This window comes from Portunus trituberculatus, chromosome 38, assembly GCF_017591435.1.
Source record: "Portunus trituberculatus isolate SZX2019 chromosome 38, ASM1759143v1, whole genome shotgun sequence".
NCBI classification, from domain to species: Eukaryota; Metazoa; Arthropoda; class Malacostraca; order Decapoda; family Portunidae; genus Portunus; species Portunus trituberculatus.
This window is the reverse complement of record NC_059292.1, coordinates 17,458,568-17,484,639: the sequence shown is the minus strand read 5'-3', so window position 1 is coordinate 17,484,639 and position 26,072 is coordinate 17,458,568. Positions and strand designations below refer to the sequence as shown.

The following is a 26,072-nucleotide window of genomic DNA, read 5'->3' as shown; positions in this document are numbered from 1 at the left end:
AATTTGTGCGGCAATTTCCAGCCCGCCAGCTGTTTCCCACCGCCCGCATACCTCTCACCCTGGCCGTGCGCTAAGCAGGCTCATTGTTCACCTATGCGTGGTTGTGGCAACATCTTTTCCTGTGCCCAGTGTTTACCATGGCTACCAAGCGCCCTTCTGCATCTCCAGCTGGTGGTGGTACGCCCTAGAGAGCAAGGAAGACACATACACTGGAGGAAAGGCTGAAAGTCTTGGACAGGGCAGAAAAAGGCCAGCGAAATAGTGTTATTCTGGCCGCATTGGGCATGAATGAAGCCACAGTAAGGTGCATAAAATGTAACGCAATGAAGATCCGAGAATCAGCTATGAGGTTCTTCTCAAAGAAAAACAATAGAAAAAACAGCAATCAATAACAAGCTTCTTCATACCGCACACACCCAGTCAAGTAGTAACAGAATCGGAGACAGACGACGACAATAGCGACACATCAGAAGAGGAAGTAGCAAAATAGAGGAAGGTACTAATAAAATAATTTAGTGTTTAAACATTTCTCTTTTTCATAGTCATTTTTATGTCTTTGTAAATTTCTTATCAATAAAAGCATTAATAAGCATAATATAAATGTGTTTAATGCAAAATGTATATGTACAGTGAGATTATTTTATTTTGAACACATCCTTCAAAGTCTGGTGGTGGTGGTGGTGGTGGTGGTGTTGGTGGTGGTGGCGGCGGCGGTGGTGGTGGTGGTGGCGGCGGTGGTGGTGGTAGTGGTAGTGGTGTGAGGACACCCCTGAGCCTCGCCCTGGAGGGCGAGGCTGTTCATCCAAGGGACGAAGTGGATGTGTCGGGAGTCACGCTCATGAGGATCGCATGGCTGCTTGATGGAAAGGGGCTGGAGGTACTGTACTAAGCTCAGGTCTGCTCTTTTATACTAAAAAAAAGTCTAGGGAGTTGGGTATTCATTCCTTACTTTATACGATTTTTACTTTATACGGTCCCTTCTGGAACGCATCTACCGTATAAATCAAGGACTACCTGTATTTTTAGGTACCGTATTTTACGGCTTACAAGACGCACTTTTTTTCCTAAAAATTACCCTGAAAAATACTAGTGCGTCTTCCAAGACGAATGTTGTATTGTAAAGCAACACCCAGCCTCAAGTGAACTTGGACACTTGACCGATAGCGACCTGGATTTGTATGTTGAGTCATTACAATATGATGTTAGCTTAAGTACTATTTAATTCAGCCTTTGGTATTATATAAAGTCAGTACTTAGCTGTTACAAGTATTTCCAATACCATAATCCTTCCTGCAGCCTACTCGGCGTGTAGAGAAAACAGGCCACTCCCTCGTCTCATAGCAACACACACATACATACACACGAACGCACACACATTTGAAGGGATGACATATGAGGAGGGACTAAAGGCTATGAATCTACCAACCCTGGAACAGAGAAGGGAGAGAGAGGATCTGATACAAGTTTATAAATTGATTAACGGAATGGTTCAAGTGGATAATGAGAAACTGATCCTGAGAGAAGAATATAACATTTGAAGCACAAGATCACATAGTAAAAAACTGAGGAAGGGAAGATGTCTGAGAGATGTTAAAAAATATAGTTTCCTGCAAAGAAGTGTTGAGACTTGGAACAGTTTGAGTGAAGAAGTGGTGTCAACAATGAGTGTGTATAGTTTTAAAGAAAAATTGGATAAGTGTAGATATGGAGACTGGGCCACACGAGCGCAAAGCCCAGGCCCTGTAAAACTAAAACTAGGTAAACTAGGTAAATACATGCCAGGTGCCTTTATACCTTTATTAATAGAACATCCAAATAGCTTGCTCATTCAAGCAAAAGTCAAAACTCCACTTGTGAATTATATTCACATTGATAAAGCCTATGAAGCACGATTGCAAAATAAAATAAATACAAACAGCAGCACTGACGCGTTCGGTTTCAGCTATCGGACAAGTGATTACATAATGTAAACAATATGCCCGCCAATAAAAGAAGAAAAAGAGATGGACTGCTTCACTGTGTGTACATATTTACCTATGGTGTTTTTATTTACGTAGTTGTAAATAAATAAGTGCTGAAAAAATAGTGTCTTGCAGACTCCTTGCTTCTTATGTTTTTGTGTTCAGTGGTCGGGTATATGGTGAATGTGTTTTTGTATGAGAATGTCTTTTCTTTTCTTAGAAATTTCTTTCAAATATTAGGGTGCGTCTTCCAAGATGCAGTGTCTTGCAAGCCGTAAAATACGGTACTTGTGTCTGAGTTAATTGTTGAATTAATAAATAAAGGGTGGCTGTATTTTGAAACTGACAAGTGGTAGTGAGAGAACGGCCATATTATGGCTCCCAAGGGCCCTTCACCCAACCATGTGATCACCGGCTCTCTCCACCATTAAGGTCGTCTAAAACATAGAGTCATCTCATAGTCCAGCATATACAGTAATAATGTTAGTAAATAGCATGTAGTAGGTTTTGTTAGTATTAACTTTGAGTCAATTAGCTTTTCTTTTCTTTTCTTTCTTTTACGTTATGGCCTATAGCGCCTGTAGGCATACTTGAAGAGTATATGTGGGAAACACTGTTAAGCTTCCAGCCATTACTGGCACAGGCAATTTTATCTATTGTGGTACCCATATTAGGGGCCATATCACCACCCAAGAGCATCTTTGCTGTAACCACCTAGAACCTGGGTATCATGGTGACAAGTAGGTAACTTTAAACCACTGGACAAATGGCATAGCTTCAAAACAGTATGTGTGTGGACATCTGCCCGATCCCATGCTCACCACCTTATCCACTATGCCACCACCTCCCTGATTAGGTACCAGTTGGAAAATTTTTGAAGTTCTGTATTGGCAATATAGATTAAATTTGTTGGTTTTTCTCCAGTCTTATAAAATGTTGAATTGTCAGCAAATGATATACTGTGGAGTGTATCTGATACTTTGGAAACATCATTGATATATATATATAAGGAAGAGTATAGGGTCCAGTATGCTTCCTTATGGTACTCCTAGGTATACTGGTTTAGTTGTGGATAAATTATTGTTAAAGACTGTATATTGCTATCTCTTATTCAGATAAGACCTGAACCAATTATGGATACATCCACAAATATTATAGTGGTACATTTATCTAGAAGGATATGAGGTTGCACTGTGTCCAAACCCTTAGGGAAGTCTATAAAAATGGACATGATAGATTTGCTTTCATTAAGTGCTGTGTGAAAGTCAGACTTATATAAAGGTATGTATGGCATCAAAAATGCTAAAGCCTGGTCTGAAGCCAAATCACCTATTATTTAAAATTTCTATCTTGTTTAAAAAAAAAGTACTATATAGTTTTTCATTAATGATTAAAATATCTTTGAAAAAAAGTATATATATATAGAGATGGATCTGTAATTTGATGTCTGTTTTAGTGCATGATTTTACCAAGTTTCAGATTGCCAGGGAAGGTTCATGTGTTGACTAATTGGTTGAACAGAATTGTGAGAATTGTGAGAGGTTTGGCAAATAAGTCTTTGTTTTCTTTTATAATAACAACTGGTATCTCATCAATGTGTCCTTTTTGTTTTGGTGAGCTGATATTAAATTAATTGTATCATAGTTTGTTATTATAGGTATCACCATAGAGTGGATAATAATCACGAAGATATGAGTTGTGGGAGGTTTGTGAGGTAGGCAGTTTGTGCACATGATTAGGGGCAATGTTTGAGAAATCGTTGTTAAATGGATTTGATATTTCATGTGGTGTGTTCTTTATTTGGTTGCTATGTATTTATTGTTGTACATTTATTGTTTACTATATTTTCTAGTATTTAATCTATAATAAATGAATCTTTGCAGATAATGGCCCAGACTTACGAAAGGTTCCTGGGAATGACAAGATAAATTTTGCTCTGCAAGGAAAAATTCCTAGGCACAACACACAAGTAACCTAGGAAAATCCTAGTCAGTCCTAAGCAGGATCGAAATCAAGATTAAGATCTCAGCTCCTACTTTGGAAGATGTTATATTTAGCAGTGTCAATAAAAAAAAAAAAAAATTATCATACCTTGTTTATATACTTTATACAGGGCAAATTCATGTTGCATTGATCTTATCATACCTTGAGTGATCCATGTTTTATTCAAGTCTATTTTCTGACACCTTTTGCTTAAAACTCCTTAAGTCACAGGGATTGATAGGCCCTGATTTTGCAGTCCTTATTCATACTTAAAATCAGGATCAAGCCAGCATTTATTTTTGATAACTGGGGAAAGAGGAATAGTAGATACTGTACACTGTGTCCAAAAATAAGTTAGTTTATATTTGTGTCTTCCGATAAAACTGTCAAAATATGAGTTTTGAAGTCCAAGATCACCTTTTCTTGGGGCACATTTAAGAAAGTGCGGGAATTCACACAATGGACAATAAAGTGTCAGCAGTCACAAATTCTCAACATACAAGAACAATAAAAAACGTGAGATCTTTCATAAATTTTGCAGGTTACTACCAAAATTTTATTAAGGACTTTTTAAAATTTGGGTCACTCAATCAGCTGCTCAAAAAGAATGTTTCTTTCATTGGAGTGCTGTGCAGGATCTCTCACCCAGGCTCCACTTCTAGAATTCCCTGATTTTTCTCTATCTTTTGAACTCTGCACAGATGCTTCTTCTCTAGAGCTATGTGCAGTATTAATGCAAAAGATATATAGGGGTAAGAATATTGTGATTGCCTATGGGAGTAGGGTTCTTAACTCTGTAGAAGCAAATTACTGTCACACATCAGGAAGTGCTTACCATCATCTAATTCTAAACTCATACTCATTTCTGAGATCTAATACTTGGAAATTCAATTACAATCTTTACAGATCACATCGCTGTCACTAAACTTTTCAAAAGACACAACCTCAGTGGCAAGCTTGCATGCTGGTACTTTACTTTGCAGGAGTACTCTTCTCAGTTCAAGTCTTTTCTGGGCTGTGCGAATGTGATAGCCAATCCTTTATCATTGAATACTCCAATGAGTATTGTCTCCCATGCATCCTCAGTACAAAATTTTTCTCTTCACGAACTCAGCATGGAACAATGTAGACATTAGACCTCAGGAAGAATCATTTATTGTCTGGATCTGGTGATCTTTCTATCTTGCCGCTCCTTACATGCATCTCTCACAATGATATTATCAACTAACATCTTATGCAAACAAGGGCCAAAAGAGGATGGAGGCAAAGATCTTTGGTTATTCCAGAAGTTTTCATTCCAGTAGTTCCACAACTTGTGCACGATCACCCTACAGCTGGACATCCAGGTCATGGATTGCCGTCCATCATGCATATCACTAGCCTCAGAAGAGAGTATACATTGTTGATTATGTTGCACATTGTGTTAGCTGCACTAAGCATAAGGGAGTCATGTCTGGTCCTCTGCTAGGATACCCACAACCTGCACAACCATGGGATATAGTTGCAATGGATTTTCTGCTGCTTCCTAAGAGTCATCAAGGCCGACAATATCTCTTAGTTTCTGCAGATCACTTCTCTCGTTTTGCAATTTTGTTGACAGTAAAAATTAAGAGTGCCTGTAATTGCACTTGCGCTAGTCACACAATTGTTCTGTCCGTGCACCAGACCACACATTCTCCTTCGCAATAATGGCATGGAGATTTAAGCCAAGTATAATATCAAACAAAATTTTGCCTTCCATCACCTGAATCTCATGCACTTTATATTTTTGCCCAGATTCATGCCAAGTCAGTCTTCAACTTCCCAACACTCCTTCATAAATATAAAATGTCAAAATCTTTCAAACTCCAACTCCCTTAAAAATTTCTGGAATCTGGCTAAAAAAAAAAAAATCAATAACTTTACTTCATCTTTCCCTCTTTTCTTTCATCTGATGGCACCACTACCATCTCATCTGTCTCTAAAACTGAACCCTTCTCTCAAACCTTTGCTAACAACTATATCTTGGATGATTATGGGCTTGTCCCTCCCTCTCCTACTCCCTCTGACTATTTCATGCCTTCAATTATTAAGATTCTTCATAATGATGTTTTCCATGCCTTCTCTTGCCTAAACCCTCAGAAGACTTATGGACCTCATGGGATCCCTCCTATTATTCTCAAAAACTGTGCTTCCGTGCTTGCACAATGGCTGGCCAAACTCTTTCAACTATGCCTATAGACTTCTAGCTTTCCTCCATGCTGGAAGTTTACCTACATTCAGCCTCTTTCTAAAAAGAGTGACTTCTAATCCCTCAAACCTATGCCCTATAGCTTTAATGTATTGCTTGTCTATAGTTTCTGAATCTATTATCAATAGGAAGATTCTTAAACATGTCACTTCATGATCTCCTATCTGATCGCCAGTACGGCTTCCATCAAGACCACTCTACTGGTGATCTTCTGGCTTTCCTTACCAAGTCATGGTCATCCTCTTTTAGAGATTTCTGTGAAACATTTGCTGTTGCATTAGACATATCAAGAACTTTTGATAGAGTCTGGCACAAAGCTCTGATTTCAAAACTGCCCTCCTACAGTTTCTACCCTTCTCTTTGCAACTTTATCTTAACCCCTTTGCGCCGGATGTTAAAAAAGCCCGCCTGTATGATATACGGGTGGTAGTGCTCCAAGCTGGAAACTCGTGCAAGCTTGTCATACTTGTCATCTTTGTGTATTATGCTGCTATTTTTTAGTCACTATATCACCTTCGAAGAGGAAAGTGGACGCTTCTCTCTTCAGAGAAAAAGAGAGAGAGAGAGAGAGAGAGAGAGAGAGAGAGAGAGAGAGAGAGAGAGAGAGAGAGAGAGAGAGAGAGAGAGAGAGAGAGTGTGACATTTGCTAATATTTTAGGCACAAGCGGGACGCATGTAGCAGGCAGCATAAGGCAAAAGTTTGTTTATATTATGGAAAACTTATCCTACTGCACATAATTTTTCACCATCTTCGTCCATCCATCTTTTTTTTTTAATGATGGCATATGAAATTACATAGTGGGAATTTTATTTCACATTCAGTTTTCCACTTGAAAATTATTATACAGTAATACTCCGCTTAACGAACATTCGTCTAACAAATTTCCGGTTTAACGTACTATATAAAGTTAGACCAAAAAATCCGCATAACGTACAACCACATCCGTTTTAGCTAATTTTCTGGGTTTGAATTTGCCGGGTGACCAAACGTGGTAGCTTCGCTGTGATTGGCTGGCTCCCCGCCTCTGTTTCTAGCGCTCCTGGAGCTGGATCCAAGATTCTTTAACAACGTCAGAGCAACCTCCTGCAGCAAAATGGCATCCATGAACGCTTGGAGGGACAGTGACAAGGTTGCTATCAGGTTGCTCTGAGGTTGCTGGGAACACCACCCCTGGAGATGGTGTTACTGTCTTATATATGCATTTATGTTCACAAAACAACATTTCTATTAGCTTATTACAAACCTTGCCCCCAAGAAAGGATTGTTTTGTAATGTATAAAGTGAAATCTTACATAGAATACCAAAAAATAAAGCAGAGATGAGATCAGCCACAGACGAAGCGGGAGACTCGCAGCCACTCGGCTGCTTCTTCTCCTTCTTGTGACCCTTTTGCTTGCGTGTTACTTTCATCATGATGTTTGTTTTCACTCCTCTATTGCCTGCTGTAATGGATATCATATCTTAGTATTCATATACGCTCATGCCACGAGGATAACCTTGACTCCGTGGCAGTGAGTGATAGTGAATTACTAATGAAATACCACGGTATTTCATTGATAATTCACTATCACTCAGTGCCACGGAGTCGAGGTTATCCTCATGGCATGAATGTATATGAATACTAGGATATGATATCCATTATAGCAGGCAATAGAGGAGTGGAAACAAATATCATGGAGAAAGACAACATGCCAAGCTAAAAGGATCACAAGAAGAAGAAGCAGCCGAGTGGCCGTGAGTCTCCTGCTTCGTCTGTGGCTGATCTCATCTCTGCTTTATTTTTTGGTATTCCATGTAGGATTTCACTTTATGCATTACAAAACAATCCTTTCTTGGGGGCAAGGTTTGTAAAAAGCTAATAGAAATGTTGTTTTGTGAACATAAATGCAAGAATGTAAGAGAATTTGTACGTAGCTCCTCTAACTTCCAATGACTCATTTGACATCATAAAAGTAGTGGTACACCGGTGGCCCAATATGCTGCCAAACGTATATATAATTTTTTTTTTTTAACCCATGTGGTATGTTGGGGACCAGCCCAAAACGCATCCCCCTATTTCCATTATTTCCTATGGGAAAATGACATCCGCTTAACGAATTTTCGCTCTACGAACAGCTTTGACATCCCCTATCCTGTTCGTTAAGTGGAGTATTACTGTATTTTATTACTGGTAATATGTTCAAGGTATCTTATTAATTATACTGATATGTACAGTACACAAGGAGATGGCACACGCCTATCCTGCCGTATTAATAAAGTACAGTCAGTGGGCGGAGCTTATGAGGGTGTGGGCAGAGCTTACAATTGCAACTTAAACCCAAAACATTGCCCTCTCCTGTGTTAAGCAATGGGAAATTGCCACTTTCTTTTCATTATTAGAGGAAAATTAAGAGAGAACTGATGGTTTCATTTGTGTAAACCACATTATAGTTTCCTAAATATGTCATATTGACCTATTATTAACCCCTTCGCGCCGGATGTTAAAAAAGCCCGCCTTTATGATATACGGGTGGTAGTGCCGCAGCCGAGCTGGAAACTCGTGCAAGCTTGTCATACTTGTCGTCTTTGTGTATTATGATGCTATTTTTTAGTCACTATATCGCCTTCGAAGAGGAAAGTGGACGAGAGAGAGAGAGAGAGAGAGAGAGAGAGAGAGAGAGAGAGAGAGAGAGAGAGAGAGTGACATTTGCTAATATTTTAGACACAAGCGGACGCATGTAGCTTATCTTTCGAGAGGAAGAGGGGAGGGAGGAAGGGAGAGAGAGAGAGAGAGAGAGAGAGAGAGAGAGAGAGAGAGAGAGAGAGAGAGAGAGAGAGAGAGAGAGAGAGAGAGAGAGAGAGAGAGAGAGAGATTAGAAAATTTGTTGTTTTTTGTGTGTGTGTGTGTGTGTGTGTATTTACCTAGTTGTAGTTTTACAGGGCCTGGGCTTTATGCTCGTGTGGTCCCATCTCCATATCTACACTTATCCAATTTTTCTTTAAAACTATGTACACTCTTTGCTGATACCACTTCCTCACTCAAACTGTTCCAAGTCTCAACACATCTTTTGGAAACTAAATTTTTAACATCTCTCAGACATCGTCCCTTCCTTAGTTTCTTACTATGCGATCTTGTGCTTCTAAAGTCATATTCTTCTCTCAGGATCAGTTTCTCATTATCCACTTCATCCATTCCGTTAATCAATTTATAAACTTGTATCAGATCCCCTCTCTCTCTTCTCTGCTCCAAGGTTGGTAGATCCATTGCCTTTAGTCTCTCCTCATATGCCATCCCTTTAAATTCTGGAACCATTCTTGTAGCCATTTTTGTAGTCTCTCTAATTTTCTTATGTGTTTCTTTTTATGGGAGTCCACACAACTCCTGCATATTCCAATCTAGGTCTTATTTTAGTACTTATCAATTTCTTCATCATTTCCTTGTCCATATAGTGAAATGCTACTCCAATATTCCTTAGCAAATTATACGTCTCTCTGAAAATTCTATCAATATGGCTAACCGGTTGATTATTTTCTTCCATTGTCACTCCCAAGTCCTTTTCCTTTTTTACTTTTTCTAGTTCTACTCCATCTCCCATCTTATAGATTCCCACTGGTCGTCTTTCACTTTTTCCCATTTCCATGACATGGCTTTTGTCCACATTGAATTCCATCTCCCATTTTTTGCTCCATTTCCAGATCTTGTTTAAGTCTTCCTGTAGTATTTCACAATCCTCTTTTTGTTTAATGACTCTGCACAGTTTATGTAGCTGTTCACTCCCTCTGGCATGTCATTTATATATACGAGAAAAAGTATTGGTGCCAATACTGACCCCTGTGGCACTCCGCTGTCTACTGTTCTCCACTTGGACTTCATATCTTTAACTATCGTCCTTATTTCTCTCCCCCTTAAGTAATTCTTCATCCATCTCAATGTGCTTCCTTTTAAGCCACCCTTCTCCTCTAACTTCCATAGTAATCTTTCATGGCACTTTATCAAAAGCCTTTTTTAGATCTAAATAAATACAGTCAACCCATCCTCTCTCTCTTGTACTTTATCAACTATTCTAGAGTAGAAACTCAATATTTGTCAAATGAGACCTTTTCTAAAACCAAATTGGCTATTTGATAATATTTTGTTGTCTTCAAGAAACTATCGTCCTTATTTCTCTTCCCATTAAATAATTCTTCATCCATCTCAATGTGCTTCCTTTTAAACCCTTCTCCTCTAACTTCCATAGTAATCTTTCATGTGGCACTTTATCAAAAGCCTTTTTTAGATCTAAATAAATACAGTCAACCCATCCCTCTCTCTCTTGTACTTTATCAACTATTCTAGAGTAGAAACTCAATAAATTTGTCACACATGACCGACCTTTTCTAAAACCAAATTGGCTATTTGATAATATTTTGTTGTCTTCAAGAAACTCGATCCATTGCTTCTTTATTACTTTTTCACACATCTTGCATATTACACTAGTTAGTGATACCGGTCTGTAATTTAAAGGTTCTTCCTTCCTTCCGCTCTTATATATGGGAACCACCTCAGCTCTTTTCCACTCCACTGGCACTGTTCCATTTTCTATTGAGCATTTTATGATGTTGTATATTGGACTTGCTAGTTCTTCCCTACATTCTTTCAGTATTCTGCCTGAGACTTCATCCGGTCCCATTGCCTTTTCCTCATCCAATTCCGTCATCAACTTTTTATTTCAAGCTTGGTTACTTTAATCTCTTTCATATAGACAGTCTCTATTACCCTGTGGTCTTTCAAATTTGGATTCCTTAGTAAAGACCTCATGAAATTTACTATTTAACAGTTCTGCCATACTTTTGGGTCTTCCACCATTCCGTTTTCTCCTTTTAACCTTTCTATTGTTTCTTTTTGTCTTATTTTTCCATTTATGAATCTGTAGAACAATTTTGGTTGTTCCTTACATTTTTCGACAATGTCCTTTTCATAGTTCTTTTCTTCTTCCTTTCTCACCTTAGCATATTCATTTCTTGCTGTTTTGAAGTTTTCCTTATTTTCTGGATTTCTGTTTCTTCTCCACCTTTTCCATGCTCCATCTCGTTTCTCCTTTGCCCTAGCACATCTTGCATTAAACCAATCTTTCTTTCCTTCTTCTTTAGGTCTATATTTCGGAACATATTCCTGACCCCAGTTTTGTATATTTCCAAAAATAAGTTATATTTCTCTTGAACCGTTAATGAGTTTTCCATCTCCTCCCAGTTTACGTTTTAAAATAGTTCTTGAGATTCTCAATATCAGCCTTTCTGTAATTTAATCGGTCTCCTTTGTATGATTCATCTCTATCTTCCTTTCCTTCTTCTATATCCATCTCTAATATTACATGGTCACTCTTTCCCAATGGGCACTTGTATCTTATATCATCGTTAATTGGTATATCCCTTGTAAAACTAGGTCTAATCTTGCCGGCTCATCGTTTCCTCTGAATCTTGTGTTTTCCTTTACTCTTTGGACCATCAAATTATCTATCATTAGGTTCAGGAATCTATCTCCCCAGGCATCTTCCCCCATACCACTTTCATAATTTTCCCAGTCTACCTCCTTACAGTTGAAATCTCCTATCAATATCACTTTTCTCCTTTCCTTAATGATTCTTGTAAGACTCCTTATTGTGTCATCTATCATGTCTCTATATTCTTGGTTAGTCCATGAGTTTGTTTTGGTGGCACATATGTTCCAATGATTGTTAACTCCTTTTGTTAATATGCATCTTAACATACAGTATTTCTGATTTTCCTTCCCAAACTCCACTTGATTTACCACTATCTCCTTCCTTAACATCATCATGACTCCTCCTCCTCCTTTACCCACTCTGTCTCTCCTCCATATATTATACCTTTTATCTATGTCTATTTTTATTGCCTCATTTAACTTTGTTTCCACCAGGCATACAATATCTGGTTCTTCTTTCTTTATGTAATCTCTTAATTCTAATTTACTAGATAAAATCCCATCTATGTTTGTATACATCATTTTAATCTCTTGTTCTTATCATTTTAGTTAAACTTGCTCCATTCTTTTCTCTTCTTTCTCTTTTATATACCATTTCCTTATCCTGTCTCCTATAATTCTCCAAAAAAATGCCTTCTTCTCCTCCTCTGACCTTTCATTATTTTTTTCTCTTGCTTCTGCCACCAGTTCATTGTGTCTCTTCCTTTCCTCCTCGTTTCTATTTTTCTTTATATATATATATATCTTTGCAACCTTCTGTTTCTCTGAGTTTCGTTTTTCTATATAGTACTTCTTCTGCTGCTGCTTGTGATTTTAGTAATATCTTAATTGGTCTCACTGTTCCTTCTTGATATGGTCCCATTCTATGGATTTCTTCTACTTCCTCTTCTAAGTTCTGTCTATCCTCATCATTCAGATGTTTTAGTAGGTCTTTTACTGATTTCATTTCGTCTTTTTCCCTTCTTGGTCTATATTTAACATTTTTTTCTTTCAGTCCAAAAATAATTACACTCTTCTTTTTTCCGCAATTTCTCTTACTAAATTTTCTTTTTTCTTGAGGACTCCTATCATTTTGCTTGTCATATTTTCATCTCTTTCTTTTAACTGTTCTTGAAATACTTCTTGAAATGATTCCTTGTCTTTCTTATCTTGGATTCTCCATGCTTGTACTTCTTTTTTAATCACGTCTTGTACTCTTTCTTCTTCTTTGTTAACTAGATCTTTTAGCTTTTCTTTTTCTTTCTCGGCTTTACCGAGTCCTTCTTCCATCAATTTCTTATAGTTCGCTATTTGGACTTTTAATTCTTCATTTTCGGTTCTTAGCCTAGTTTCGTTTTCTTCCACTCTTTTTATCCTTTCTTTCAATTTCTGGAGCTCTTTATCCTGTTCTTCATTCTCTTTCATTCCCATACTCTCCTTTATCAATTTATCTAATTTACGTTCGATAGTTAAGACTCTATCAAATAGTGAAGTTTGCGCCGTATCAAAGCCTTCAAATTCTCCTCCTCCCTCACCAACATTGTCATCATCAGCTTTCATTCTTTCCCTTGTCACATACCTGCATTTAGATGGAATATCTTTCTCACTCATTATTATTTAACACTGTATTCATGAAAGAAAAAATGAGTCCACACTTATCGCCCAGGCCACTGTAAACCCAAACAAAGGTAGTGAAGATCAGATGATTCTCGGGAGCGACGGTATCGCGTCCTTCCTCTGCTGCGTCTCATGTGTGTGTGTGTGTATGTGTGTGTGTGTATTTACCTAGTTGTAGTTTTACAGGGCCTGGGCTTTATGCTCGTGTCGTCCCGTCTCCTTATCTACACTTATCCAATTTTTCTTTAAAACTATGTATACTCTTTGCTGACACCACTTCCTCACTCAAACTGTTCCAAGTCTCAACACATCTTTGCGGGAAACTAAATTTTTTAACATCTCTCAGACATCGTCCCTTCCTTAATTTCTTACGATGCGATCTCGTGCTTCTAAAGTCATATTCTTCTCTCAGGATCAGTTTCTCATTATCCACTTCATCCATTCCGTTAATCAATTTATAAACTTGTATCAGATCCCCTCTCTCTCTTCTCTGCTTCAAGGTTGGTAGATCCATAGCCTTTAGTCTCTCCTCATATGTCATCCCTTTAAATTCTGGAACCATTCTTGTAGCCATTTTTTGTACCTGTTTTTCATACAAAACTTCACTGCCCTCCCTTCCTCCCCCAGTCAGGTTCTCTCCCTTGAGAAATAACTGACGGTTGTCCACGCAGTGTGCTGACGGCAGCAATGAGCGCCGCACTGCCAGGCGTAGCGCTAAAGTGTTCAGTTTCTCGGCGAAAAGGTATGTGGAGCAGTGGAACTGCTATATTTTGTATGAAAAACAGGTGTCTGTGACAGAAATCAAGTTTTATCGACATATTTGCCCATAATTATTGATTATTGCTTAAACTCCCCATTCCCACAGCAAACTTACACCATGTCTAATAGCTCGAGAAAAAGAAACAATAGAAATACTTGAGGTGCCCTTTCTCGTTTTCTTTGAGAAGCTGAGAAGCCAGAGACTGGAAATCAGAGAAGGGAGAACCCTGGGAAGAGGAGAGAAAGAGGGAAAACAAGCCCAACATCTCCTCCATCTTACACACGCATTTATGCAGCTGCTGTGATGAAGGGGAAGACTTACGCTTACTGGAAGAAGAAGGCTTCCTCCTCTTTGTACGGCCTTTAATACTATTCAAAAGACGTAGAAACTGGTCATGGGACAAGGCCTTGCAGCAATCACAAAGTGAAGTAAAGCTACAAAACACCTCCCTACATGAAAGCCACTCCCCATGGGGGTCCACCATAAGAGACAGAAGGGAACAAGAACATTTCATACACTTAAGTGGCATACACACTTACAATCTCCCTGTAGAAGATAGACAAACCAAGGAGCAACAACTATAGTAAAAACAAATTGTACTGACCCGTAGGGTTAGGCCTATAATCCGTGCGACGCTGCTATATCTCTCATTACTTCAAGGAAAACGGAATAACTGTTCTTTATTTACTTTAACGCATGACTTCGCTAAAATAAAATATAAGTGATGGACAAGACATGAAGATGCCATAGGTAAATTAAATATAGTTAAGGTGCTGGTTATAAAAGTGAAAATGAGGCTGATAATTTACCAAATATTTACTATTATGTCCTCTCAAGATACCCAGTGTAATATAATGAGTGGGGAAAAGAAATGCTGATAAGGTTGTGATGCTGTGTGGTGTATATCTTGTTTGCACTGGGACAAATCCTCTTCACTGTGCCTTCAAATATACCAGCTGCATCTGCTGTCCTCTTCCTCGCTTGATTTATTGGTAAAAGTGGTCCTTGCAAGCTTTATTTATTAATTCTGTAGACAAACTTCTTGGTTTGGCTGTACAACACACAGACAAGGATGCATCAGTGTATCCTTCCATAGTGGCGACCAAATGAGAAGTGAGTCGATTTGCACCTGCATGGTGACCTGACTCCTCCCCCTTCCCCCAGAAATCCGCCTGGTCGACTGGCAACGTCGCCCGTCCTGACATGCCACATCGTCATACAAGTCCATGAAATACCTTCATTTGATTTGGTATATAACACTTATTTGTATCACCTGCTATTTAATGAAATAGTCAGAATATTCTCAGAACACCATTTGTTGATAATACTGTGATTAAAGAACCATGAATAGTATAGGCTGAATGTTTTGGTTGGAAATCTGGCAGAATGGCAAACAACACCTTACGGGTCAGTACAATTTAGTTTTACTATAGCAAACCCAACCGCTGCGGGGGGCTGGGGGGTCAAACAAGCCGGTGAAAGCGCTGAGCTGAAGACTATGTATAAGCCCTGTGACAGCAAAGAGGCGAATGAAGGAATCAGCCTGATGGGTGGTACCTGGGAGTAAAAAAACGGGCTGGGTGTCTTCTCAAAGAAAATGAGAAAGGGCACCTCAACAATTTCTTTTGTTTCATTTTCTTCAGCTGTTAGACATGGTGTAACTTTGCTGTGGAAATGGGGGGTTTAAGCAATAATCAATAATTATGAGTATGTGTAATAACAAATGATTATTAGCCCTGTAATATCTCACAGTCAGTACTGAAGCCATATGTCATATTAGTTTTTAAATGAAAAATATTGGGATCTAATAAAGATAATAATAATAATGTCAGGTGAAATCCTTCACTTCATATTCAGAGCTTAAATCTGCTCATTTATCTTTATTTTTTTATTTATTTTTTTTTTCAATGTCTACCAAAACTGGGTGCATCTTATGAGCACATGCATCTTATCAGCCATCATATACAGTATGTGAATTGCCATTCACGGAGATGAATGAAGGGTGAGAACATTGCTTCTCCCTGTAATGATGGATGTTTTACAAAAGTAAAAAATCAGGAGTTTTTCTTTTTTTTTTCTTTTCTTTTTTTTTACCAATAGGTTTACAGGCAATAACAACAAATTTCATTATCACCTCACAATAATCATCATTACATTATCACTGCCATATTTTTTTTTTAATGAATATGCCATGAAGTGATAGGTTAGGTTTTACACACCATTAAGAAAAAAGGAGAAAACAAAAGAGTACCTCTATTAGTTCCTGATATACACAGATTTCAGTCACCAAACTTTGAAGCTGTTTTCCGAGTTTTTTTTTTTTTTAAAGTGGTGCTTGGTACCATATGATTCTAAGGACCTCATATAAAATATACTGTCTCCTACATATCAACATGAGCAGTGTACAACAGCCAATTGTGGAATTCTGTTAAATCTTATGAGAAAAGCACTAAAATTTTAAATTGTCCCTAAAATTCTAGCAAAAGATACCAAGAAAACAAACAGTTCAGTGTGGCTGCATATTAAAATTACATATTACCAACTATAGTAATGGTGTATTCTTACCATCAATATCCTCTTCCTTCAAAACATCATAATTCTTGTCCTCATTCTGGTCATCACCCTCTAACTCATCTTCCTCTTCATCTGAATCAAGAGTGTGCTTCTTCACCTTCAAGGGTCCCACATCTTCACGTTCAGAATACTTCACTGCCTTGCTTGGAACATAATCCTCATCATCATCATAGTTGTAGGGTCCTGGTGCTCGTTTTCTAGACATCTGCAACAAGATTCACATACAAAAATTTCTACATTTACTTTTATTGTGAGTTTTGTGGTGTGTCTAACCAGACTTACAATGGTAGGTACAGGAAAAACAAAAAGTCACTTTTACCTGAGCTATTTATTGATGCCAAATATTTTGTTATATATATATATATATATATATATATATATATATATATATATATATATATATATATATATATATATATATATACCCATAATGGCCCCAAAACGTTCTGCAGACACTACTGGAGTTGACAAGGCAAAGCGAAAGAAAAGTAGTCTGCATACTCAGTAGATGGTGATATATGGATATATATATATATATATATATATATATATATATATATATATATATATATATATATATATATATATATACCCATAATGGCCCCAAAACGTTCTGCAGACACTGCTGGAGTTGACAAGGCAAAGCGAAAGAAAAGTAGTTTGCATACTCAGTAGATGGTGGTATATGGATATATATATATATATATATATATATATATATATATATATATATATATATATATATATATATATATATACAGTAAGGTCTCGGTTTACGTCAGAGTTACTTGTTGGCGCAGTCAATGAAAATTCTTGAAGAAATTGCCCCAAATATTGAAAGAAACACCACCATCATCAGAGGGGTCATGAAAAAAATGATGTGCTATGAGGTTCTTCTCAAAGAAAAACAACAAAAGAAAAAAACAGCAATCGATAACAAGCCTACTCAAGATTTCTTGAGTAGGCAGTAGTCACCTGCCGCCCGGTGGAATACTCCAGGAGAGGTACTTACGGGGATGTAGGCAGTGCTGCAGACTGAGTGATTCCCCGTGTCCTCTCTTCCCGGTTCCCTTTGTGGTCTCATTTATACAATTGAGCAGCTGCAGCCTGCCCTCTAAAGACAACTTCTACTACTTCCTACACTACACTACAACACCTTACACTTTTACACTCTCTTCAAATCAAAATTTAATAATGGCTTCACCACACCCTGCCTCGGAGTCCCCTCTGGGAGGGACCATAAATGTCCCCAGGTCGGACTGCCCTCTGCTGTCGACCTTGGGTGTCTTGACACTTCATCTAATACTTTCACTATCAATTTCTGCAACATTCGTGGCCTTCGTTCTAATTTTCAATCTGTGGAACACCACCTCTCCTCTACTAAACCTCATCTTCTCTTCCTAACCGAAACACAGTTGTCTGTGACTACTGACAGCAGCCCTTTTCTGTTCCCTCCTACTTGCTCTATCCTCATTTTCAATCCAAAGCTGGATGTTGCGCATACGTGCGTAACGACACCACTTGCTCTCGTGCCCACAATCTTGAATCTTCAGAATTTTCTACCATCTGGCTAAGACTTCAATGTCACTCTCTAACTAAATTCATCTGTGCTGTATACCTCTCACCTAATTCCTCTGACTATGTAAAATTCTTTGACTATTTGACTTCCAAGGTGGAGCACATCTTATCTCACTTTCCTTTTGCTGAGATCTCCATTTTAGGGATTTCAATGTTCACCACCAGCTTTGGCTTTCATCTTCTTTCACTGACCAACCTGGTGAACAAACCTTCAACTTTGCTATCCTTCATGACCTAGAGCAGCTAGTGAAGTTCCCTACCCGTATTCCTGACCGCCTTGGAGACACGCCCAACATTCTTGATCTTTTCCTAACCTCCAACCCTTCTGCTTACTCTGTTAAACTTTCCTCTCCGTTGGGCTCCTCCGACCACAATCTAATTTCCGTTACCAGTTCTATCACTCCAGTGCAGCCTCAGGACCCGCCTAAGCGGAGGTGCTTCTGGCATTTTAACTCTGCTAAGTGGGAGGAACTAAGGCAGTACTATTCTGATTTCCTTGGGATGATTATTGTTTTCATGTCAGAGATCCTTCTCTTTGTGCCGAGCGCATAACAGAGGTGATTATCTCTGGCATGGAGCTATACATTCCTCATACTTTCTCTAACCCTAAAGCTAAAAAGCCTTGGTTTAACTCTGCTTGTTCTCGTGCTGTCAATGATAGAGAGGCGGCTCACAAACGGTTCCGTAGCCATCCAACTGCTGAAACTCATGCCCTATATATTTCTGCCCGTAATCATGCCAAATCTATTCTCCAACTTACTAAAAACTCTTTCATCAATAGAAAATGTCAAAGTCTTTCCAATTCTAACTCCTCTCGAGATTTCTGGCATCTAGCCAATAATATCTCTAACAACTTTACTTCTTCGTCTTTCCCTCCTTTACTTCATCCAGATGGCTCTACAGCTGTCTCTTCTTTTCTAAAGCTGAACTCTTCGCTCAAACCTTTGCTACCAACTCAACTTTGGATGATTCTGGGCATATTCCTCCTACTCCTCCACCCTCTGACTACTTCATCCCTAAAATTAAAATTCTTTATAAAGACGTTTTCCTGGCCCTCTCTGGCCTTGATTCTCGGAAGGCTTACGGTCCGGATGGAGTCCCTCCTGTTGTTCTCAAAAACTGTGCTTCCGAACTCGCTCACTGCCTGGTCAAACTCTTTCATCTGTGTCTCTACTTCTATTTATCCTTCTTGCTGGAAGTTTGCTCACATTCAACCTGTCCCTAAAAAAGGTGACCACTCCAATCCTTCTAACTACCGCCCTATAGCTTTGATTTCCTGCCTTTCTAAAGCCTTTGAGTCTATCCTTAATAGGAAGATAATGAGGCATCTATCAGCTCACAACCTTCTCTCTGATTGCCAGTATGGTTTCCGTAAAGGCAGATCTACTGGTGATCTTCTTACTTTCCTAACTGAATCTTGGTCATCCTCTTTTAGGGACTTCGGTGAAACCTTTGCTGTCGGCCTTGACATATCGAAAGCCTTCGATAGAGTCTGGCACAAATCTTTAATTTCTAAACTACCCTCCTACGGATTCTATCCTTCTCTCTGTACCTTCATCTCCAGTTTCCTTTCCGATCGTTCTATTGCTGCTGTAGTAGACGGTCACTGTTCTTCCCTAAAACTATCAACAGTGGTGTTCCACAGGGTTCTGTCCTATCACCCACTCTCTTTCTATTATTCATCAATGATCTCCTAAATCTGACTCAATGCCCTATCCACTCCTATGCTGATGATACCACCCTGCATTATTCAACAGCGTTCAACAGACGCCCAACCCAACAACAATTAAATGACTCAAGGCGAGATGCTATAGGACGCCTAACTTCTGATCTTTCACTTGTTTCTGATTGGGGCAGAGAAAACCTGGTTTTGTTCAATGCCTCAAAAACTCAATTTCTACAACTATCTACTCGACATAACCTTCCAGACAACTATCCTCTCTTCTTCAATAACACTCAACTTCCCTCTCCTCTACATTAAACACACTCGGTCTATCCTTCACTAAAAATCTAAACTGGAAATTTCACATCTCTACTCTTGCTAAATCAGCTTCCAAGAAGTTAGGTGTCCTATGGCGTCTTCGTCCATTTTCTCTCCCTCCCAGCTGCTTGCTCTGTACAAGGGCCTTATCCGCCCGTGTATGGAGTATGGCTCTCATGTCTGGGGGATCCACACACAGCTTTACTAAACAAGGTGGAATCTAAAGCTTTTCGTCTTATCAACTCTTCTCCTCTAACTGACTGTCTTGATTCTTTAAGTCACCGCCGCAATGTTGCATCTTTATCTGTCTTCTACCGCTGTTTTCATGCTGTCTGCTCTTCTGAACTTGCTAACTGCATGCCTTCCCCTCCTGCGGCCTCGCTGCACAAGACTCTCTACTTCTTCTCATCCCTATTCTGTCCATCTTCCTAATGCAAGAGTTAACCAGTATCTTCACTCCTTCATTCCCTACACTGGTAAACTCTGGAACTCTCTACCTGTGTCTGTATTTCCACCTGCCTATGACTTAAACTCTTTCAAAAGAGGAGTGTCAAGACACCTCTTACGTTAACTGGACCCTCCTTTTAGATTTTTCTGTTTTTTCTCTTTCTACTTTTCTTTTAACAGGGCCTGGCAACCAGCGGGATTTTTTTTTTTTCCAACACTGTGTTTGCCCTTGGCCAGTGCCCTTGTAATGTAAAAAAAAAAAAAAAAAAAAAAAAAAAGCTTCTTCAGACCGCACACACCAAGTCAAGTAACAGAATCGAAGACACACGACGACAATGGTGACACATCAGAGGAGGAAGTAGCAAAATAGAGGAAGAAGGTACTAATAAAATAATTTTGTGTTTAAACATTTCATTTTTTCATAGTCATTTTAAATATGTCTTTGTAAGTTTATTAATAAAAGCATTAATAAGCATAATAGAAATGTGTTTAATGTAAAATGTATACGTACAGTGAAAGATTATTTTATTTTGAAAACATCCTTCAAAGTCTAGAGGAGGTGGTGGTGGTGGTGGTGGTGGTGGTGGTGGTGGTGGTGGTAGTGGTAGTGGTAGTGGTAGTGGTGGTGGTGGTGGTGGTGGTGGTGGTAGTGGTGCGAGGATGCCCCTGAGCCTCGCCAGGCTGTTCAACCAAGGGACGAAGTGGATGTGCTGGTAGTCACGCTCATGAGGATCGCGTGGCTGCTTGATGGAAAGGGGCTGGAGGTACTGTACAAAGCTCAGGTCTGCTCTTTTATACTAAAAAAAGTCTAGAGAGTTGGGTATTCGTTCCTTACTTTATACAATTTTTACTTTATACGGTCCCTTCTGGAACGCATCTACCGTATAAATCAAGGACTACTTGTATATATATATATATATATATATATATATATATATATATATATATATATATATATATATATATATATATATATATATACACACTGCTGGTCAGAGTGGAAGGTGCGAAAGGGACCACGACTTCCACTCTGACCAAATTTCATTCATCCCTTCCTAACTCTTAAACATACGGTGGGATTCGCTGTATGTCGCTATCTGACAACTCTGCAGCTCTAGTAGTCAAAGTAGATATGTTTCCTTAGTGAACATTCGCCTGTGGCTTGTGTGCTTGAACTTGAATTTTCTTTCACCCCCCCCTCTTGCAGCCCCTTATTGTGGAAGTGTGAGCTTACCATTCTGCCCTGTTACTACCTATTATGGGACCTGGAAAACTAATTAGTAAGGCCCAAATCTCAGTTATTTGTGCCTTCGTGAGGGAGAATAAGTCAAATCAAGAAATTGCTGCGAACACTGGCATAGCTCTCATAACTGTTCAACATTGGACCAAAATTTATCGTGAGGGAAGAAGTGACGCTTCACCACCACCTTACAAGCCTGAAGAGCATAAGCACAATGTGAGTCAGAGAACTCTGAATGTTATTCAAAGACGGCTTGAGGCCAATCTTTGCATACACAGCAAAGGAACTTAAGGCCAGGAACCTGCTTTACTGGCTGGAGTGAGTGAAGGGACTGTGCGGAGATATGTGAAATGCGACTTGAGATACCAGAGTTGCCGTGCAGTTTCAAAACCTTACCTCACACATATTCACCTAAACAGTAGGCTTGCATTTGTGTCTCAGCACAAAGATTGAGACTTAGATAAGTGGCATAGGGTACTTTGGTCAGATGAAGCAAGCTTTCAGGTTACAGACAACCAAAGAAACCATGTGTACTGCAGACCCGGTAGTAACCGTTACGATCCACACTACACAACACACATGGTAAAACGCCCAGATTCTTTGATGGTGTGGGGTTGTTTTTCTTACTATGGTCTTGGAAAATTAGTGCTTTTGCCTAAGAATGTTCGTATGAACCAAAATAACTACTTTGAGCTAATTCTGGATGAATTAGATGAGTGCATGGAAAAGTGCAATGCTGATACCTTCATGCAAGATGGTGCACCATGCCATATGGCAAAGTTAATTGTTGGCTGGTTTGATTTCTGCAATGTCAACCTTTAAAACCTTGGCCCACAAATTCACCAGACCTTAACCCTATAGAAAATCTCTGGGCATACATAAAACTGAAGGTAAAGGAGAGATACCTCCTCCATCCCACGCCTCCAAGCCACTTTTCAGGACATATGGGACAATATTGACGCTCAGTATCTCCACCATCTAGGTGATTCACTTCCCAAGAGACTTGAAAAGGTCAAGAAGGCACGAGGGCATCCTACCAATTACTAGTTTAAGTGAGTACCCTCAATGAAACAAATTTTTCCGTGTCATTAATCTTCTTCACAGGGTGTTATAGGCACCGCGCCTTCCACTCTGACAAGCAGAGCTGACTTAATTTCCATCTGCTACAGCGGGGAAAAATCAAACCTGTCGAAAATGTTTAAGATTTTTTTCCTTATAAAAGCATATTTCTCTTTGTTATTCTGAGTACAACAATGTAGTTTTTAACATGTTATGACCTATGAGAGCAAAGTTATTGCATATAAAAAAATTCTCCCCAAAGCTGTAGCAGAACCCACCGCTAAGAAATAACCCTGCAAGCTCCAATTACACAGCACGCTTGCTCTCTCTCTCTCTCTCTCTCTCTCTCTCTCTCTCTCTCTCTCTCTCCTTTCGGACATTTGAATTTGATGTAAAAGTAGGAACTTTTGCACTTTCATGTCATGAATATGCGAGCTCAGACATATGAAATGATGTGCAAAACAGGAAATGAAAAAGAAACCACATATTATAAGTACTGTAGACTTCTATAATAATTGGAATCTGGCAACTCTTAATAGCAATGGGAGTCATATGACTTGGCCGACAAGTACAGTCCTGTAGAGGCAACCATAGGTGACACACACCACCACATTGCCCAAGGGGAGTACATGAAGTTTATGAACGTCGCTGTGAGGGTTGGTCTCTGTCTCCCAGATCACTATCAAAATCACTACTGGAGTCTTCACTTTCTTCTGTCTCAACAATAAAATCACTGTCTTCATTTTCATCACTTATCCTCAATGTCACTACCAAGTAATACTGCCATAACATCACTCAGAATACCATTTCCTCCCTCTGGGTCACAGGGGTTGCAAGATGTAGCCTCGAAATGGAAAAAGATGACCTATTGTGTGGGGACACATGTCTCAAGGCTTGAGGAGGCAAGCGAGATAAGTTGCCAGATACCTCCACTTGCCCCAAGACCAATAGTGAATGGGAGAGATTCAAACGTTTAGCACGGAAAAATCATGATTCCCTGAACGATCCCCGCCTCTCCGCATGCGACAGTACAATCGTTCAGAAATTATCACCATACGTTAAGGGTTAAACATGTTTTATTTGCCTTATAAGTTTATAACCACAAGAGAATGCAGGGAGAAATCTTCATAAGTTACTCCTGAAAACGTTTTCTATAAAAGTGCTTGCTCCTAACAGATAGCAGCACCATCGCTGTCCTCCAAACTTTAACCCACACCACAACTTCCTCCTTGTATATTCCTTGATCACAACCAATAAATTCAATGTCCCAATTAATACATGACAAGTAATCCCTAATTACTATAAAATCACACCTTAACCAGTCCCAATTTTTTTATAGGTTAACAGCATGATACAAGGTAAAGGAAAAGAATATCTAAATAAAATGCCCACATGATCACAGCCTAAGAAGGGTTCAACACATCATACATCTGAAACATGGTCATCACCTGAGTTCAAGACCAAGTCTAAAACATTCCCAGATTGAGGAAATGTTGGGAAAAAGACCCACTGAGTTAGACCAAGAGAATTAAACATGTTATGAAGTAATCTGCTAACGGCAGAGGTGGCCAATCATACCATCCTGAACCAATCTATAAATGGTAAGTTAAAATCACCCAATGAAACCACTTCTTTACCAGAACAAAAAGAGCTGATAAAAGATAATCATTCAACATTCTCCAAAAAGGTACAACTAGGTGGTTTATAAACAACTAAAACATAAATCTGAATCTCAGGTAGGTGGACTAACCCATGTCAGAATGGCGGCAAATTGTGCTGATACATGCTAGACACTTCAAAGAACATAAATACTGAAGCTGGAGGAAATTTCAAACACATAGAAAGCGAGAAAGGGGTGAATGTACTTGTATGTGATTGACCACAGATAGTAAGCAAAGACTACACGTACATGTATGTGGTTGACCTCTTATAAGTTATATATATACCCACTCCATGTTTAGCAATACCAAAGGGTGAATCATTTCAAGAAACAAATATTCTGGGATATTGACAACCAATATGTTAACTGCTCTAGTAAGCCATGTCTCCACAATACCCACAAAACCAACAGCATTGACACAAAAATCCCAGACATAATTAACCTTATTTACTAGGCAATTTAATACCGTAAAAGAAAAACACAAATCAAAAGAATTTACCAACCAGCCTGAAGACTTATGACCTTGTCCCTCACTGACTCACTCGGAATCAAGTTTAGTTGGGTTAAAGGGACCAAGGTTTAACCAGCAGGGATGGGACTAGAAAATGGTGAGCTCAAACTTGTAGCACCAACAACAGCATAAGCAACTAAAGCCATAGTATCACTAGAAGGGCCCACCCTCAATACCCTCCTGTCCATAAGTTCCTTCCTCTTCTTAAAAGCGATGTCTCTATTTATACAAATTGAACTGAACTGACACCCAGACAGTTTATTACATTTGGATAAAAGGTCAGATCTTTGCTGATGGATAAGAATTTTGCAATGGACAAGGTGGGGTTTCAAGGTGACAGTATCAGAGAGTGCAATATCATTTATATTAGGGCAAAGAAATTTGACAATATCATTAAATTTGTCTACAACTTCAGATGAAGAAATGCCAGGTTTAATGATGCTGTCCTTTCGTGTCTCCCTTTCATGCAGTTCTTTCATTTCCTCGAATAACCACACTTGTAACTGAGCAGGGTTACAAGGAGTGGCCCCTTGAGCACCACTAGAACTGGTAGGAATTGTGCTCCTAAGCTCCCTAACCTCAGCAGCCAAGGCCGAGACCTGACTGGTGAGATCAGCTATAGTCAAGCAACTTGTTCACTGAACCCCTCAGGGTATGCAGTTGAACAGCATTTCCTGACGAGCTAGGAGAGTCATTTGACTCACACTTCTGGCAAACAAACTTGATGTTCTTACCTTGAATGGCAATAATATGGTCAATAATGGCAGCTGGTAGATCAGTATATGCCTCAATGCCATGACACCATTCATTACACAAATCACAGGCAATCACTACTCTCAGATTTTCCACAAGTGACACAAGGAACACAGACATTTTCTGAAGATCTTCCACCTGCCATCGAGACCACCTTAATGTAAAAATAGAACACAAAAATAAAACACAATAAGAATGCTGAATAAATCGAAACACAAACCACAACTAAAAACACTAAGTAAAAAAATAAAAAAAAAGAATGCAGAATAAAAATGAAGCA

General features: G+C 39.0%; 1 protein-coding gene across 1 annotated transcript in view; it reads right to left on the bottom strand.

Annotated features, from left to right (window-relative positions):
- LOC123514738 (CD2 antigen cytoplasmic tail-binding protein 2 homolog) overlaps window positions 1–25,851 on the bottom strand; it is a 118,802-nt gene extending 92,951 nt beyond the window's left edge. Inside the window, exons 1-2 of the mRNA XM_045272830.1 lie at window positions 25,774–25,851; window positions 16,555–16,768 (exon numbers count right to left, since the gene is read on the bottom strand). Coding sequence (XP_045128765.1) covers window positions 16,555–16,768; window positions 25,774–25,848 — 289 coding nt within the window. The 5' untranslated portion in view covers window positions 25,849–25,851. The remainder of the gene's footprint in view (window positions 1–16,554; window positions 16,769–25,773) is intronic.
- Between the last annotated feature and the right edge of the window lie 221 nt (window positions 25,852–26,072).